The following is a 16595-nucleotide window of genomic DNA, read 5'->3' on the forward strand; positions in this document are numbered from 1 at the left end:
CCTGATTAATTATTATTATTATTATTATTATTATTATTATTATTATTATTATTATTATTATTATTACTACTACTACTATTACTATTACTATTATTATTAATAATATTATTATTATTACTATTAATACTATTATTATTATTGTTTGCCATGTTTCTGTGTTTCCAGCATTTTTTCCTTAAACTTGCTATGTATGGTACCTCGCATTTTTTATGCAGTTTTCTTCCAGCAATTTTTTTGTCTTTGTTATGATTGTTCACATGGCAATTTTAGGCGATCCTGGCAACTTTTTGTGTTCTCTCCTGGAAATTTATGCATTTTTATTTTTTGTTACAATTGTTTACACATTTTTTACCCGTTTTCGTTCTATAATTTTTGGCTTCCTCGCAAATTGACACATTTATTTTTATATTTTTGTTAAAATTGTTTTGAGATGGCAAGTTTTTGGAGTCCTTCCTGCATTTTTCTTATCCAGCTAAATTAAGTTTTTGTGTTTTATTTTTGTTTTAATGAATGGCAATTTTTCATTTGTAATAATGGGCTTATTTCAGGACCAACTCCACTTCGATGCCGCCGCGGCGCCGCCACCCCTGATTCAGTACCCCGCGTCGTTGTCGTCCTCGCCGCTGCACCTGGTCGCCTCCGGTCGACGCCGCCGCCACCCCTCCTCGCCCCCGGTCGACGCCGCCGCCACCCCTGCTCGCCCCGGTCGTCCTCGCCGCCGCCCTTGCTTCCCCCCGGCCGAAGACGCCGATGCCCGAGGTAGCTCGTCCGTCCCCAACTCCTCCCTTCCTTCTCTTCCTCCTCTGTCCGCCCCCATCTCTCCTCCCTGCCTTCTCCTTCCTCCTCTCTCCTCTCCCTCCTTCCTGTCTCGTACCTCCTCCCTCCTCTGTTCTCTCCCTTGTTTAACTGGTCAATTACAGGGATTTTCTAGCAATTGTGCTAAAAATTAGTAGTTTAGGTGTACATTTTGTGCTAATGTGCTAGATTTGTTTCTGCTATTAGATCAACTGTCTGCTAGTAGTAATGTCATGATGAAAAAGTGAACATTTTAGTGCTAAGTTTGCTGTCTGCTGCTGAAGAAGTTTGTTCATTGCATGTCACGCTGAAAATTATCTACTGTAGTGACTCCTACTTACTCCCCTTGCTTCTGTAGTAGAGAACCGAAGATTCATAAGGCTCCGCTTCCTACTAATCTGATTCCAGTACCAACTCACAGAAAAATACCAGTAGTGTATCAAGATGTCAGACGACGAAGATCCTTTTGCATCCTTGTTAGGCAAGCGCTATCACGACGAGTCCCTGCGTCCTCCGCCGGAAAGCGGCGAAGGGGAAGCAGACGAGGACTCCTGGAACCGGCGCGAAGCCCTTGTCGACAACGACGCCTACATGATCGACCATCGCAACCACACCACCGCCCGCTGCCCGGTCACCAGGAGAGGAAGGGGCGGCGGCAAGGAGGACACGATGCAGGTCACCTTCTGCCTCGCCCCGCCGCCGCACGTCTCCTACTTCTGCATGTCTTACGGCAGCGGTGACCCCACCCGGTTCTGCTCTGAGCCTAGGATCTTCGGGACGGAAGGCGACATCGCCGTCACCGGCCTGGTCCACTACTGGACCTTGCAGTACGTGCCAAGGTGCATATATTTCGTCTACCGCGTCCCATTCACTGGCCACGGGTTGGCAGAGCTCAGGCCGCTGCCCGCACCCCCCCCCCCTCCCCCCCCCCCCTCCCCCCCAGCGAAGTGTTTCCGGAGCAGCATGAATCTGATTGCCACTTGGGCCATAACGAGGTTGGCATCTTGTGCTACCATTCCAGGAGCGGTAGCGAGCAATTCCAACTCCCCTTCACCAGCAGCAACGACTATGACGCCTATAAGATCGCAACGCTTTGCAGATATGGTACTAATCAGTACGTTCTCTACACCTACGACTCCATGGCTGACGCTTGGACCCGCACACCCGCTGCCTTTCCACGGCCGCAGGACGCTCCTAGTCCTCCGAAGCATCTCTGCAACAAGGTCGTCACTATAGGAGGCACCATGGGTTGGGTCGATCTCTGGGACAGCATGATCCTCTGCGACGTGCATGTCCCTGCTCCTTCCGGGGAGGAGGAACCCCCCGGCCCCAGGCTGCTCCGCTACGTACCGCTGCCGGAGCCAATGCAGCCGGACAACGGCCTCCCTCTCTATGGCATGTCTTCCACTTCGTCCTTCTTCCGGGACATCGCTGTTGTCAATGGCCGGATCAAGTTCGTCGACCTTCAGCTCCATGCCTGCCCGGGCTCGCGCACCCCGAATGGTTGGACGGCCGTCACATGGAGCATGGCGCCTGCTGATTCGGGTTTCACCAAGGACGGGGAGCTGAATTCCCGTGATATGGTCAACCCCATGGAGCCTTCCCTGTTTGTTGGTCACCCCACGCTCAGCTCCTGTAATGACAATGTTCTCTACCTGATGGCCAAGACCAGCCTATATGACAGTATGTCACAGGTGATTACTGTTAACATGAAGGAGAAGACGGTGGGGCGAACCGCAAAATACACCACACAACGAGACGCCAGCATGGCCTTCGCGTACACGCGCACTACCATCTCTAACTTTCGCGCCCGAGGTATGCCTCTACCTTTTCGCCACTCTCTGATAAGAATCATAAGATACACATTTTTCAACTTGATTTCAAACTGCTAGCGGTAGAGAGAATGCTGCGTTACCATAGTTAATCTGAATTCTATTAAATGCAAGTTCATCTAATATGGCTTCGTAAGTTTAAACTCTGTGATTTTTAGACTTCTACTGCCTAGAAATCTGTGTTACCATTGAGAAATGAAATTTGTTGTTTATATCGCTCTAGCTGCAGGAGCGCATATATAGCGGCGGCTGTCGGCGGAGGAGAGCACACACGGGCGGTGTAACAAGCTATAGCTAGCCCGAACTCAAATTAGCCATGGCGTGCAGCTGTAGGCACAGGCATCTTCTGAAATTTGACAGTAGAGAATTGGTAGTCAGGTTGTTTCAAAGGGAGAACGATGATGTCAAACCTGAACTGAAATTGCTCCAAGTCAAATTAGCCTGAACCTACCCGACGGTGCTAGCTGTATATATTGCCTCTATTCAGTGTCAGATTTCTTCAGTGTCGATTGCTCAGTGTACTGCTGCTAGTGTCAATTGATGCATTGGTTTGGGTTTGATTTAGTCAAGTAGGTTCAGTAGTAGGTACTCCCTCCGTCCGGAAATACTTGTCGTAGAAATGGTTGTAAGTATTTCCGGACGGAGGGAGTACTATACTATGTCACCGCAATTTTATTGCTCTCTATCAAGAAGCCCAAATGCATGTTTTGGATTAATTTGACATGGGTTTGATGAACTATGTAATATAGCTAACAATTTGTGTTGAACATGCCTTCAAATATTTGATAGTTGAAGCAGGCAAAAAATATATGACATTGTTTTGTTGCTATTTCGCAAAGTTCAATACATATGAAATTGTGGTAAACAAATTTGTGGCGCAGCTGCCCTATTTTAGGGCGGCTGTTGGAGCAGTTGTGCCCTATTATAGGGCTGCTGTTGGACACACCATGTTTTCGTGCAAAAAAAAAGCACTTTTGGTGCCCAAATGTTTTTACTCCCAAGCTCTTTTGGTGCCCTATTTTGGGGCTGCTATTGGAGATGCTCTTAGCATAGTTTATCTGAAGTCTATTAAATGTGAGTTCATCTAATATGGCTTCATCAGTTTATTAAACGTTGTGATTTTTTAGGCTTCTGCTGCCTAGAAATTTGTGTTACCATGGAGAAATGAAATTTGTTGTTTATAAGCCTATATCGCACTAACAGGCTGAGTGTTGATTGTTTGGTTTTTAGACTTGTCTTTTCCAAACTAATACATGGGGCTTTGGTGTGTGCAGATTCAAAGGGCAACAAAAAGCGACCAGGGTCGGTGTTGCACGAATCCTTTCGGAAGAAGCTGCCTGCGATCAATCCCAGCGAAGATCTGCCTACGATGGGTGATGAAGGGGATCCTATCCAGTTGGAATAGATGTTGGGTAATATGGTCACCGTTGTCAGGGGATGTGGAAGGCAAGAAATTGTATCACATTTCTGTTCATGAGTATGACCTCAGCAGGCTATTTGCAATTCTGTTCATGAGTAGTATGTTGGATATTAAGACACAATTAACCCTTTTGAACTCTGTTGGGATGACTGTTTGGCCAATCTATCATTATTCATTCTGCATCGTAATGCTATTCATCTGACAGGTTAATTATATGCCTGCTTGTTCAGGTATGAGCTGACTAATCATTCTTTGACCTGTACTCCTGGGCTGTTTGGCAGGACGAACACCATATGAACTGCACATCGCAGGTATTTAGAGCTTGTTGATCACAAGCTCGCTCCGCTCGTGCTACGGCCATTATGATCGGGCTCCGAAAATCCCATCGCTAGGGGTGCTTGAATCGCTCCAAATCCGCCAAGCTGATACCAAAATTGAATGGTCCGATACCCTCCTTTTTTTGTCTTTTTCTTTATTTTCATGTTTCTATTATGTTTTCCTATTTCTTTTTATTTTCTCTTTTAATTTTCCAATCTAGTTTTTCATTTATATATTTCTTTTGCACAATTTCCAAAACCAATGTGTAAGCACTTCTAAGAAATAACATGAACATTTTATTAGACGGTGTAAATATTTTATAGAAGGTGCAAATAGTTCTTAAAATTACATGAACATTCTTCAAATAGTCTTTAATGTTTTACTTGAACATTTTTTAAATGCATGAACACTTCTAATAATTACATGATTTTTTTATAAAAATGTATGTATACTTTTTTTTGAAAACTATATGATTTTTATAAAATATGGGAACACTCTTTTAGATACATGAATGTATCTTGAAAATGATAGAAAACTTTCTAAAATTATATGAATATTGTCTAAAAGGTTGATGTTTTTTAAATTACATTGATATTTTTATAAGTACGTGAATTCTTACTTTGTTATATGTATAAATATTATTTATATTTTAAATTGGTTATACATAAACTAGTGAGATAATTAAACTTTTTTTATTGTGTATATTTTAAATGAAGTTTCAAGATTTATGAAAGAGAAAACCCAAAATAGTACCCGTTAATGGACCCCATCAAAAGCGAGAAATGGTGATACCTGTTTGTCAATCATTTTTAGATTCTCAAAAAAAAAAGTGTCAGTTGTTTCCTAAAAAACTTATTTGTCAATTGTCATGACTAAATGTTGAGCAAACTAATAGGGCGACGCTCGCATGAGCCAGCTCATGTACCCCCCCCCCCTCCCTATTTTTCATCGATCGGCTGATTCGTTCGGTTCCACTCCCGTTTTTGAGTTGGCTTCTTTAGTTTCCTTTTTTTTGCTCTGATTTTATTCAATTTTTTAATGTTCACAATTTTTGCAAAACAATTCACAAATATAAAAGCTTTCTATTTTTAAAATATTGATCGTAAAAGCTCCACATATTTAAAAAATGTTTCTATTTTTAAAGGGTATTCTAAAATAAATAAATAATCATGCCTTTTGAAATCCAAAATTTAAAACTATTGAACCAAAAAACCAGTAAAACTATAGAAAAGGAAAAAAAACACTCTGGTGCCTTGCTCCTGTCGCTACAGCACCGCCGCCGAGTGCCATGGGGGTTGGAGCAGTCATGACACACTGTGTGTTTGTGTGACATCTTGGCGCGCTGAGCGTTACATAGGAGGGCTCGTGAGAAATAATACCCCAAGGAGTAATTGTTGCCTGGAAGATGGTTTGAGGTATTTTCCTAACAGCAGCCAGAGAGAGCAGAACATAACAAAGGTGGCCTACTGACCTTGCTATATATCCTCTCTTTTTTTAGCTGGACCTTGATATATCTTTGATCCAGAGACTGTTGGCAAGCCCACCGTTGCTCAATAAGCGAGGTACAGTACGTACTAATATTATGGCAGTGCCCGACAATGTCCCACCGTCGCTGAAATTCTAGCGCGGCCGGCTACTACTTGGGCCCTGACTCTCTGCTGTGCTGTATATGAACCGACCCAATGGGCTCTGGTGACCCAAAGAACGTCCCGCCGCCCGCTGACCACTCGCTGAGCTACATTTACTCAAAAAAAAAGAACTCGCTGAGCTACAGGAGTAAAGGAGGGAAAGATTCTGCAGGAGCTCACCGCAATAATAAACTAGCGACGCCGTACAGATCCGGTACGATTCCGGTACAGCAGTGCATCGGGGTTTTTTCTACCTGCAGACAATCTGTCGTCAGGTTTATCAATTAGTTTACCACCGTACTTCCGTGATGCCAATCTAAGTGGAGCAGAGTACTGGTGGTACTGAAGGTGGTGGTGAGACAGTGAAAAAAAGCTGGTGGTTCTTTCTTCAGGAGCGTGATGAGCGAGCGCCCAGTCACCCAAAAGATCCATGATGAGATGATCAAGGATTGGAACTCGGCGCCCCCGATGTACGTGCGCCATGCATGGCTCTGTATGTATCCGGCATCAGGGCCCGTACGCACGCGCCGGGCGGGCGCGGCGGCAGCTGCCGCAACGCTGCAGCGCCGTGCCGGGCGTACGAGCGGACCGGCGATGCAGCTAGCGCGGCATGGTGGCGCTAACCTAATCCGGAGCTCGTTACACAGCAGCCTCGCCGTCGTGTACGTACGTATGTACGTCAATGATGCAGGCAGGTGCACGGCGAGCCGGCCGCATGCACCGGCCGGCCTCGAAGACCTCGACTCGAGGGTGGCCTGGCCATGGCCATCATTGAGCGGAGCTGCTGTAGTAGTAGTAGTCCGGAGACTGAGCGAGAGAGGAAGAGCGGATAAAGAACTCCCACCAGCGCAGTACGTACCAACCGCGTGCGTACGGAGTCCATGGACCCACCGTGCCATCCATGATCCATCATCTCACCCCCACGACCCCAGGCCGGCCGGCCGGAGAAAAGTCTCCCTGGATCCTGGCGCGCCAAAGATCCGATCTCGATTGCCTGCTAACCGGAAAAGGATTCAATCAGATTCAGACCACTGATGCGCCTGAATCTCCGGAATGCCACACTGATGCAAACACAGGCATACGCACAGTTCAGGCGCGCCCTTTAATTAGCAGAACTAGCAATACGTACCACGCTCTTGCTCTTGGCACTTGTTAGACTAGTCATAGTGGGGAGTAACTTGTATTAGCAACATGCATGTACGTTACGATCTCCAGAATGCCCCGACGAGGATTACGCCATCCGACCACGTCGAGACAGAGGAGGATTTGACGGCCGGCTGGGCCATTCTGGAGTGTGCCCACGCAGATGCCGGCGGTCGATATATGTGACTCGCCCCAGCTCGTGTGGGCGCAGATGAGCACGGGCACCGGCGGCGCCCGGGCTGCCCTCGGCGTATTCAACGGAATGACGGAATAAGAATTGGTACGTTCTGTTTGCACCTATCCAATCAAAGTTGCATACGTTATGTTCAATATTTTGCATAGACCACTAATTCATTTTGGACCTGATGAATGCTTACAAGTCATGATCACCTGAAGGCGTTCATGTCGAACATGATCAATGACAATGAAGATCCGACCCAGATGGAGTATGAATTGGAGGGCGCCACATTTGAAGCTGGGACAACATCCGATCCCAATCCAACCAAGAAAAAGAAGAAGAAGGACAAGACGACAAAGGCAAGAGGTCCGTCATTCTCAAGATTTGAGGACATCTTGTTGGTCAAAGCTTGGTTGGCCACAACACTGGATCCAATATGCGGCACCGAGCAAAAGGGGAAAAAGTATTTGGAGAAGATTTGGAAAAAGTATCACGAAGAAAAGTAGTATGTGGAGCTGCATCCTATCATGACCAACCGCAATGTGGCATCACTCCAATATCAATGGGGATCATTCAAGGGGGAAGTGAACAAGTACGTTAGCTACTACTCACAAGCGACTAAATGCCCTCAAAGTGGGATGGGAGTGGCAACTCACGTAAGCTCAATTGCTTCATCTTGTCATCATTTGCATATACTTCTTTTGTTTTCATTCTCGTGCTCATACATATATTGTTTGCTAGACGACGGTGGCAGCCATCGATCTCAAAGCCGGGAAAAAGAGAAATGATGGCTCAAGCTCCCACCAATCAATTGGGTTGGACGATGAAGACAACGATGTTGTCGTCGAGAATGGAAGAGCTACCGTGCCAAAGGATAACCGACAAGTCATGGAAAACAAGTGGAAGAAGGCAAGGGCCTCTCATGGCGCCACTGCTACAAAAATGTCGTCCACATGCACGGGCATTTTTTCGGCAAGGAAGAACAAGAAAGATGAGAGGTACAAGCTCATGTTGGATGCGCAAAAGAAGAGGATGGAGTGGGACCGAAAGAGGGCAGAGAAGAAGCTGAACATGGAGAGGGGGAAGATCGAGTTGGAGAAGCAAGAGACGGTGATCAAATGGGAACACGAGAAGGCCAAGACATTTGGAGAGATTGAGCTTGAGAAGGAGAGGTTGCAACTCGCACAGAACGCGGAGGATGCGAAGATCATGTTGGCGGACGAAACCTTCTTGGATAAGCATGCAAAGAAGTGACTGTCGGATAAGAAGAAGAAGATCAACGGCCGTAGGGAGTACGAGGCGGTGAGGGCGGCTGCGGCAGCAACAGCGGATCATGCGGCCAGGATGCAGGCGGAGCAGGACGCAAGCATGGACTCGGACCATGTTGAATTATGATTTGCTTTGCTTTTGTTTCAAACTGTTGAATTCGGACAGTTTGTATCGTATAATCGGCATGCATGGATTTGATGATCGACATTTGAGGTATGTGGATGTGAGACACAACATATGAGGGATGGATGGGCGTTGTCCGCGAACATGTATCGGAACCGGATTTGTTCAGTCCGACTGCAGATGCTGTTAGCATGTTAGCAGAGGAATCAAAACGAGTACAAACGTGGGAACTTGAGTCCTTCACTCACCTATCATGCTCACTCACTCTCCATATAATAGCACCTCTAGTGATCTCAAGCAAAGTTCATCAACTAGTAGTAATTAACTAAGCAGGGTCCATCCATCGCTCAAAATCCCTCATAGGTTTTGCCCTTTCCGGAACGGGAGGCAGCCACACACACACAGCCACACACACACACACACACACACACACACAAAGGCGAAATTCTGAAAACAGCAGCGAGAAAGAAAGAAAGGTCGTCGGAATATATAAAGGTCCACGGCAGTGGTGGTACGTACTCTGTGCATCATAAAAGAAGCTGGAAATGTGGTGGCAGTAGGGGTGCTGGTGGGCCGCAACCGGTCTATTTGGAAAGGAATTTGGCCGTCCCATCACCGTTGCATGTCAAGTTCCCATTGGCCCGGGCCGTATCTGCCAGAGCCCACTCTCCTCTCCCCCTCTCTCAGTCTCGCTGCAGAATTTTCTTTTACTATCTCCTTTGGTATTCTTTCCATGCAAAGGATGAGTGGGAAATGCTCCAAGGACATGGACGCATGCAGCAAAGCCCAGCGCCGTCTATGCGCGCGCACATGCAGCACTGTTGCTGCGCTTCCGCTTGGTTTTGTGCTGCCACACAAACCGCAGATTCTTTGCCGGGTTTTTGGCAAGAGGCCGGGGGAAAGAAGGCAGGCTTTGTTCTTCATCATGCCATCACATGACTGCATTGCCATGCTTACTCAATGCCATTACCATGCGGGGTTAGAGCATCTAAATAACCTAATTAGGTCCAGATGGGCACGCCTCATATTTCTCTCTCCACTTCTGTGTACCTCATATCCGGCATTCTATATCCATACTACGCATGCAACCTGATGAGCTAGTCTACGTGGTCAAACAACGGACAAAGAAAACGACGTCAAATGGACAACGAAATGCACATAATCGCACTTTACATCATCCAAAAGATCACCACAGTTCATCGCCAGACAAGTTCAACAACTAAAAATGATAATTAAACATAAGAGTGAGCTTCTTCACGACTTCCTCGCCGAGCCTTTCCCCTTCCGGTCGCCATCGTAGCTGTAGGCATCCGCGGCTGGTGGAGGATCTTGGTCGTCGGAGGAGTTTGGAGCTGTCGTCGTCACCGTCATCATAGTCGGAGGAGGAGGGGACTACCAGCCTCTTCATCCCGCGGACGGCCTTGTCCTATTGCCACTTCAGTTTGGCGACCCGAGCCGCCTTCGTTGTTGCCTCCTTCGCCTCCCGCTCCAACTGCTCAATGGCTAGCCGGAGGACCGTTGCGTTCTTCTGCCGGAGGCGGCGAGGGTGAAAGCACAAGTGCTCCCTTGGTGGTTTTGATAATTAATGTTAACATATCTTTTGTTGAACTAATAGTTTTATCTGGTATATTTCAGATAAGTTTAATAGTGGCATGACAAGGACAAGAGGATGGGGAACCCCTTCAAAGGCTAAGGACATGGATTGGAAAAAGCTCAAGACACTACATTTTTATTAAGTGATCAAAGATCACATTGAGTTCATAGGGAAGTCGATACTATTAAAAGGGGATAAGGTGTTGCTTAATGATCTTTTTGCTCAAGTGCTTAGTGACATTGCTCCAAAATCCTCAACCACTTTCTCCGTCCAAATATGTTCAAACCCTACATTCCAACTCAGCCACACCGGAATTGTCTATCCGGAGCCACCGAGTTCCTCTGGACTTAGCCACTGCCAAACCCTAACAAATCGGATCCACCGATATGGATCACGGTCCTACCGAGATGGCCCACCGAGTTCATCTAGACTTAGCCAGCTCTGTGTTGCTAGTTGCAATTATTTTGGTCCCACCAAGAATTCCAATCGGTACCACCAAGATGGCTTGTCAACTCTCTATTGCCTTATTGCTTCACTTCAGTCCCACCGAGTTGATGCAATCAGTGCCACCGAGACGAGGTTTGCCCTAGCCATTGCACATCGGTCCATCCGAGTTGTTCCAGTCGGTCCCATCGAGATGCCTAACATTCATATCTTTTACACAGGTCGGTGCCACGCCACCGAGTTGGGTCAAAAGTGTGTAGCTGTTGGATTTTTGTGGAGGCTATATATACCCCTCCACCCCTTCTTCCTAAGTGAAGAGACCCATCAGAACGTGCCGACACTTGCACCATTCATTTTCTGAGAGAGAACCACCTACTCATGTGTTGATATCAATATATTTCATTCCTACCATTTGAACCTTGATTTCTAGCCTTCCCCAAGTCGCTTTCCACTCAAATCGTTCTTCTATCATAACCAAATCTGCGTGAGAGAGAGAGAGTTGAATGTTGGGGAGACTATCATTTGAAGCATAAGAGCAAGGAATTCATCATCGACACACCGTCTATTACCTTTTGGAGAGTGGTGTCTCCTAGATTGGTTAGGTGTCGCTTGGGAGCCTCTGACATGATGTGGAGTTGAACCAAGAAGTTTGTAAGGGCAAGGAGATCGCCTACTTCGTAAAGATCTACCCGAGTGAGGCAAGTCCTTCGTGGACGATGGCCATGGTGGGATAGATAAGGTTGCTTCTTCGTGGACCCTTTGTGGGTGGAGCCTTCGTGGACTCACGCAACCATTACCCTTCGTGGGTTGAAATCTCCATCAACGTGGATGTACGATAGCACCATCTATCAGAACCACGTCAGAAATTCTCCGCATCTCCATTGCGTTTGCACTCTCCAATTCCCATCCCTTTACATTCTTGCACTTGCATGCTTTACTCTTTCTGCTGCCCATACTCTTGCTATTGTTGTGTAAAATGTATTGTGTGTCCATTAACATGTGCTAAACTCAACCTTAACTTGAAGGATCTAAAAAATGTCACTTTTACTTATTAAGGGTCTAACCCCCCCCCCTCTAGACCCCTCTTCTCGATCTTTTCAAAGGGCCCATCTCTGCCGTCGTGAGCGACCGGCGGCAGTCCTCGGAGAGGAGCCACTCGTCCTCGTTGGGCTCCGTCGGCATCCTGCGGCGATGGCGCACGGACCGATTCGCCACTACCCTCTCCCTTGCCCGCCGCCTCTCGCGATGGGTGGCACGCGCCTCCAAGTCAGGAGTGCGTGTGCGGGTCGGCGACGCAGGAACTAGCTAGCACCCACCGCTGCCCACGCGGAGGAGCGGCTAGCGGGGGAAGGGGACGACGCGGGGGCGGTGCGGACTGCTATGTCATGTCGAAGCTGAGAGCGGGTCGGGAGGGTCCAGCTCCGGTGTTCGCGCCATGCCGGTGCGGGAGCTGCGGCGACACTCCAGATCTGGAGCTGTGTCTACGCTCCAGATCCGGAGCTGCTCCCGGTGTCCGACTTGGACTGCTCCAAGGCAACGCGGAGGGCCAGCTCCTCATCATATTCGAGGTCGAAGACGGAGAGACTGCCGGAGCTCGACATTGCTCTGGATTGGATTGGAATGCGGGAGGGGAGAGGATGAGACGGAGCGAGGGGGGCGAGTGGAGTGAGCTAGGGTTTGAAGTTGGACGCCAGGTTGGGGATTTTATGGGATAGCTGTGGGGTCGGTGGTGGGCCGGACCTGTCATGCGGACGCGCCCAGACATATCCGGACCGTCCCGTACCCGCCCTAGATTCGGATGGGATATGAGAGACGCCGGACTGCTCGGGCATTTGAGATTGGTTGGAGGCGTCCGAATGAATCGATTTTTATTATTGTTACCGGTCAGTCTACCAGGACGTTTGAGATGTGTTTGGGGCATCCGTGGTCTATAGATGCTCTTAGTCGCTAAACATGCTTGATGCCTAGGTTGATGCACAACTCATGCACTCCCAAGGCACTCGTAGAGCATCTGCCTGCGCGGTTTACAGCTGCTCTCCCTCCATGCTTTTTACGCAAGTGGCGATTAAGAAATGTGTAGGCAACGGGAAAGGAAAGGAAGGAGCCATCAGCCATGGATGCTAACGGCGGCCATTATAGTGTACTACTCCCTCCGTCTCAAAATATAAGAATGTTTTTAACATTAGTATAGTGTCAAAAACGCTCTTATATTCTGAAAACAGAAAGGTAGTATTTTCTAGGGCTAAGCAGATTTGGGTGTCCCCCTGAATCCCCGACGCCCAGGAGCTCCCCCGAAACGGAAAGATGGCACCGGACGCAGAGCCCCCACGTGGCGCCCATAATCCGCGCTAACCACTCCCCATCCAGCTGCAGATCTGGTTTGCGCCCCGCCACGTGGCCAGCCCCCAGCAATGGCCCAGCCACTTTCGCTGCAGCAACAAAAGAAATGAAAAACACTGCAGGCTTGCAGCTGCAGCAGACGGTCCAGCCAGCCAGCCAGCCCAATGCGTATGCGTGTGCGTATGCGTTGCCCGGTCAACAGGTTTCCTCACTGCCGCCGCAGCTATGATTTTTACCGCACTGTAAATCTCGTGAGGTGGCGGGGCAGGCGGTGAAAATCAGGAGTCTGACCGACCGCTGCGACGCTGCATGGCATGCATGCATGGCGATCGTCAGGTCAATAATATGAGCGGGGCGAGGACGAAACAGGAGATGGTAGTAAAGCAGTAGCGCGCCAATTATCGGCGCGGCATTTCGACGACTGGACCGGACCGGACCGGACCGGACCGGACGGGGGAGAGAGGATTTCGCTTTGCACACCTCGACCTCGGACGAAGCAAAGCAACAGGAGTTGGCCAATTATTACCTTTTCCACGCACGATTTGATCCTGCGAAATCACTTGTTTAATGGTTTTTGACGTCGGAGGAGAATGCTGACAAGTACACATATGTTTTTTTTCTTCTTAAATTGCCTTGCAAATTTTGTTGCGTATTTGGTCAGAGTCAAACTACGGTAAACTTTAACCGAGTTTATTAAAAAAATAACATGTGTTACAACATCAAAATTAATACATGGAGATTCCACAAAAAAAATTTGAGGGGTGGATGTGATTTTGTCCGAACTCTCATGCGCACAAACATTTTATTTTCGATAGGCTCTTAAGCCACCCAAGTATTGTTTTTTCATCTGTCATATTTGCTTCATCCTGCTTACCAGAATCCGTCGTACACCTCAGAGCGGGCACCAATTATCGGTTCAAGACTTTGCCGGATGGACCGAACAAGGAAATAGGGCCTCCCCACGCTAAACAGAATCAGTCGTACACCTCAAAGCAACCGAAGGGTAGAAAGCACGCAACAATAGTTCATGCATTATTATATTCCAATGTACGATTTGGTCTGCTGAAAACACTTTTTTAAAATGGATGATTTCATCTTTTCAATTTTGAACTTACCTTGCAGAATCCACTTCCCTTTCTCCGAACATGGTAGGAGGGTGCTCTGTATTGAACGATGCACGCATAATTGGTGAACTTCATTAGAGGAGCATGCTTTTCATGTTACCAATCACCCTTTTTTGTGGCCATTGCCTTGGAATTTAATGATCTCTGAATGCTTTTTCTTGGCCCGCTTGGTTTCTAGTGAAATTGTTGAGCATAAGGTAGATTTGCCCATGAAAAGATGCCATGGACTAGCGTATGGTAGGATGGTTTACTTTCTAACCCGAGAAAGTCTCACTAATGTTGCTTCGATCGACTTGGATGTTCTTATGTCTTTGTTGCAGAATTTCCCCAATGACACCAACGACAAACGCCTCCTCACTCATGGGCTCCCCCTTCACCTCCAAGAACACCTACAAACACCATCTTGGCCGAGCTTGATGAAGACTCCAATGCAAACACTACACGCCCATCCAAGATTTCCATCAATGTCATTTTTTTGTTGGCTGCTCTCAAAGTCCAATGGTGTGTGTTGGATGTGATTTTGTCTGAACTCTCATGCGAACAAACATTTTTTTCTGATAGGCTCTCAAGGCACCCAAGTATTGTTTTTTCATCTGTCATATTGCTTCATCCTGCTTACCAGAATCCGTCGTACATCTCAGAGCAGACACCAATTATCGGTTCAAGACTTTGCCGGATGGACCGAACAAGGAAATAAGGCCTCCCCACACTAAACAGAATCCGTCGTACACCTCAAAGCAATCGACGGGTAGAAAGCACGCAAAAAAAGTTAACGCATTATTATCTTCCAATGTACGATTTGGTCTGCTGAAAACACCTTTTTAAATGGATGATTTCATCTTCTCACTGTTGAACTTACCTTGCAGAATTCGCTTTCCTTTTTCCGAACATGGTAGGAGGGTGCTCTTCAGGGCACCACATGTGTATTGAAGGATGCACGTATATTTGGTGAACTTCATAAGAGGAGGATGCTTTCCATGTTACCAATCAACCTTTTTTGTGGTCAGTGCCTTAGAATTTAGTGATCTTTAAATGCTTTTTCTTGGCCCGTTTGGTTTCTAGTGAAATTGTTGAGCATAAGGTAGATTTGCCCATGAAAAGATGCCATGGACTAGCGTATGGTAGGATGGTTTACTTTCTAACCCGAGAAAGTCTCACTAATTGTTGAGCATAAGAAAGCCTCACTCGCGGGCTCCCCTTCACCTCCAAGAACACCTACAAACACCATCTCCGTCGAGCTTGATGAAGACTCCAATGCAAACGCTGCACAACCATCCAAGGTTTCCATTAATGCAATTTTTTTTGTTGGCTGCTCTCAAAGCCCAATGGTTTTGTGTCCTAGAGGCAACACCTTGGGAAAAGCGGAATAACCCTAGCCTCTGCATCATCATGATCACACATCCATCTTTATAAAAAGAAAAACAGATAGGTCTGGAACATACATAGTACAATATCAACTAAAACAACAAAAAGAATAAAAAACACCACAAATGATGGGTACAAACGAAAGATGACTTGACTTAAACATACAATCTATTAGTGACATGCCAGCCAAACTGTCATTTTTCAATTTGTGCCTTTTCCCAAGGAATAAGGAAGATCCATATGCCGCTATTGCTAAGTGCCCAACTGGCATCATCAGAGGCCGCTTTGGTGGAGCAAGGCGTGATAATTAGCATCATTAGAGGATAAAACTTTGCCACGGATCTTGCTTACAAGAGAGGCTTTATCCGGCCCTGCCATTGGGCGAGGAAAGATGTGTGTGTGTGTGTGTGTGTCCCTTCAAGGCAAAGGTGGGGAGGGGGAGGAGACGTTGTTTCATGCAACGGGAACCCATGAATAAACAAGTGCTGAGCCATCATCACACCCCGCAATGCTCGATTAACTAGGCTTAGTTACGGGCTGCCAGGGCTGATGGAGGCACGAGGAATTTTCCTCCGTGTGGTGTGTGTGTGGCCTGAAGTTGCCATTTCCACTTCGAGCGGTGGCTTTTGTGCCTTTCGTGGGAGTGGATTCCCCTTCCTCGGCCAGGCTTAATTTGAGCACACGAATATGAATATATATGATGGTGTTTGGTTGGCTCCTAGGACAAAATTATATACCTCATCTGCCTACCTGCATGAAGGAAAATAAATAATGGAGGCCAGACATTTTTTGTTTCTCTCTTTTGAATGTTTGTGATAAAACAAGGACGTGAACCCAAGCTGAAAGCCCCAAAAAACTCCTTTTGTTATTCAATGAGCTTCCCTTCCCTTCACTCCTCTGGTGTGGCCCAGCCGGCACTCCTCTTATTATTTACCCTGCTCATCATTAGTGTCACTCTCACTCACTGCTCCTACTGTTCACCTCGGCCAAAAATATAATGCCGCTGCCCAAGCTGTAGCACT

General features: G+C 47.1%; 1 protein-coding gene across 1 annotated transcript; it reads left to right on the forward strand.

Moving 5' to 3' along the window:
• Positions 1-1710: 1710 nt before the first annotated feature.
• Positions 1711-4240, forward strand: LOC125540956. Its single transcript, XM_048704470.1, has 2 exons — positions 1711-2610; positions 3902-4240. Exons 1-2 carry the CDS (start codon positions 1935-1937, stop codon positions 4030-4032), a joined length of 807 nt encoding a protein of 268 aa, XP_048560427.1. The 5' UTR covers positions 1711-1934; the 3' UTR covers positions 4033-4240.
• The last annotated feature ends 12355 nt before the right edge of the window (positions 4241-16595 follow it).

This window comes from Triticum urartu, chromosome 2, assembly GCF_003073215.2.
Source record: "Triticum urartu cultivar G1812 chromosome 2, Tu2.1, whole genome shotgun sequence".
Taxonomy (NCBI): Eukaryota; Viridiplantae; Streptophyta; class Magnoliopsida; order Poales; family Poaceae; genus Triticum; species Triticum urartu.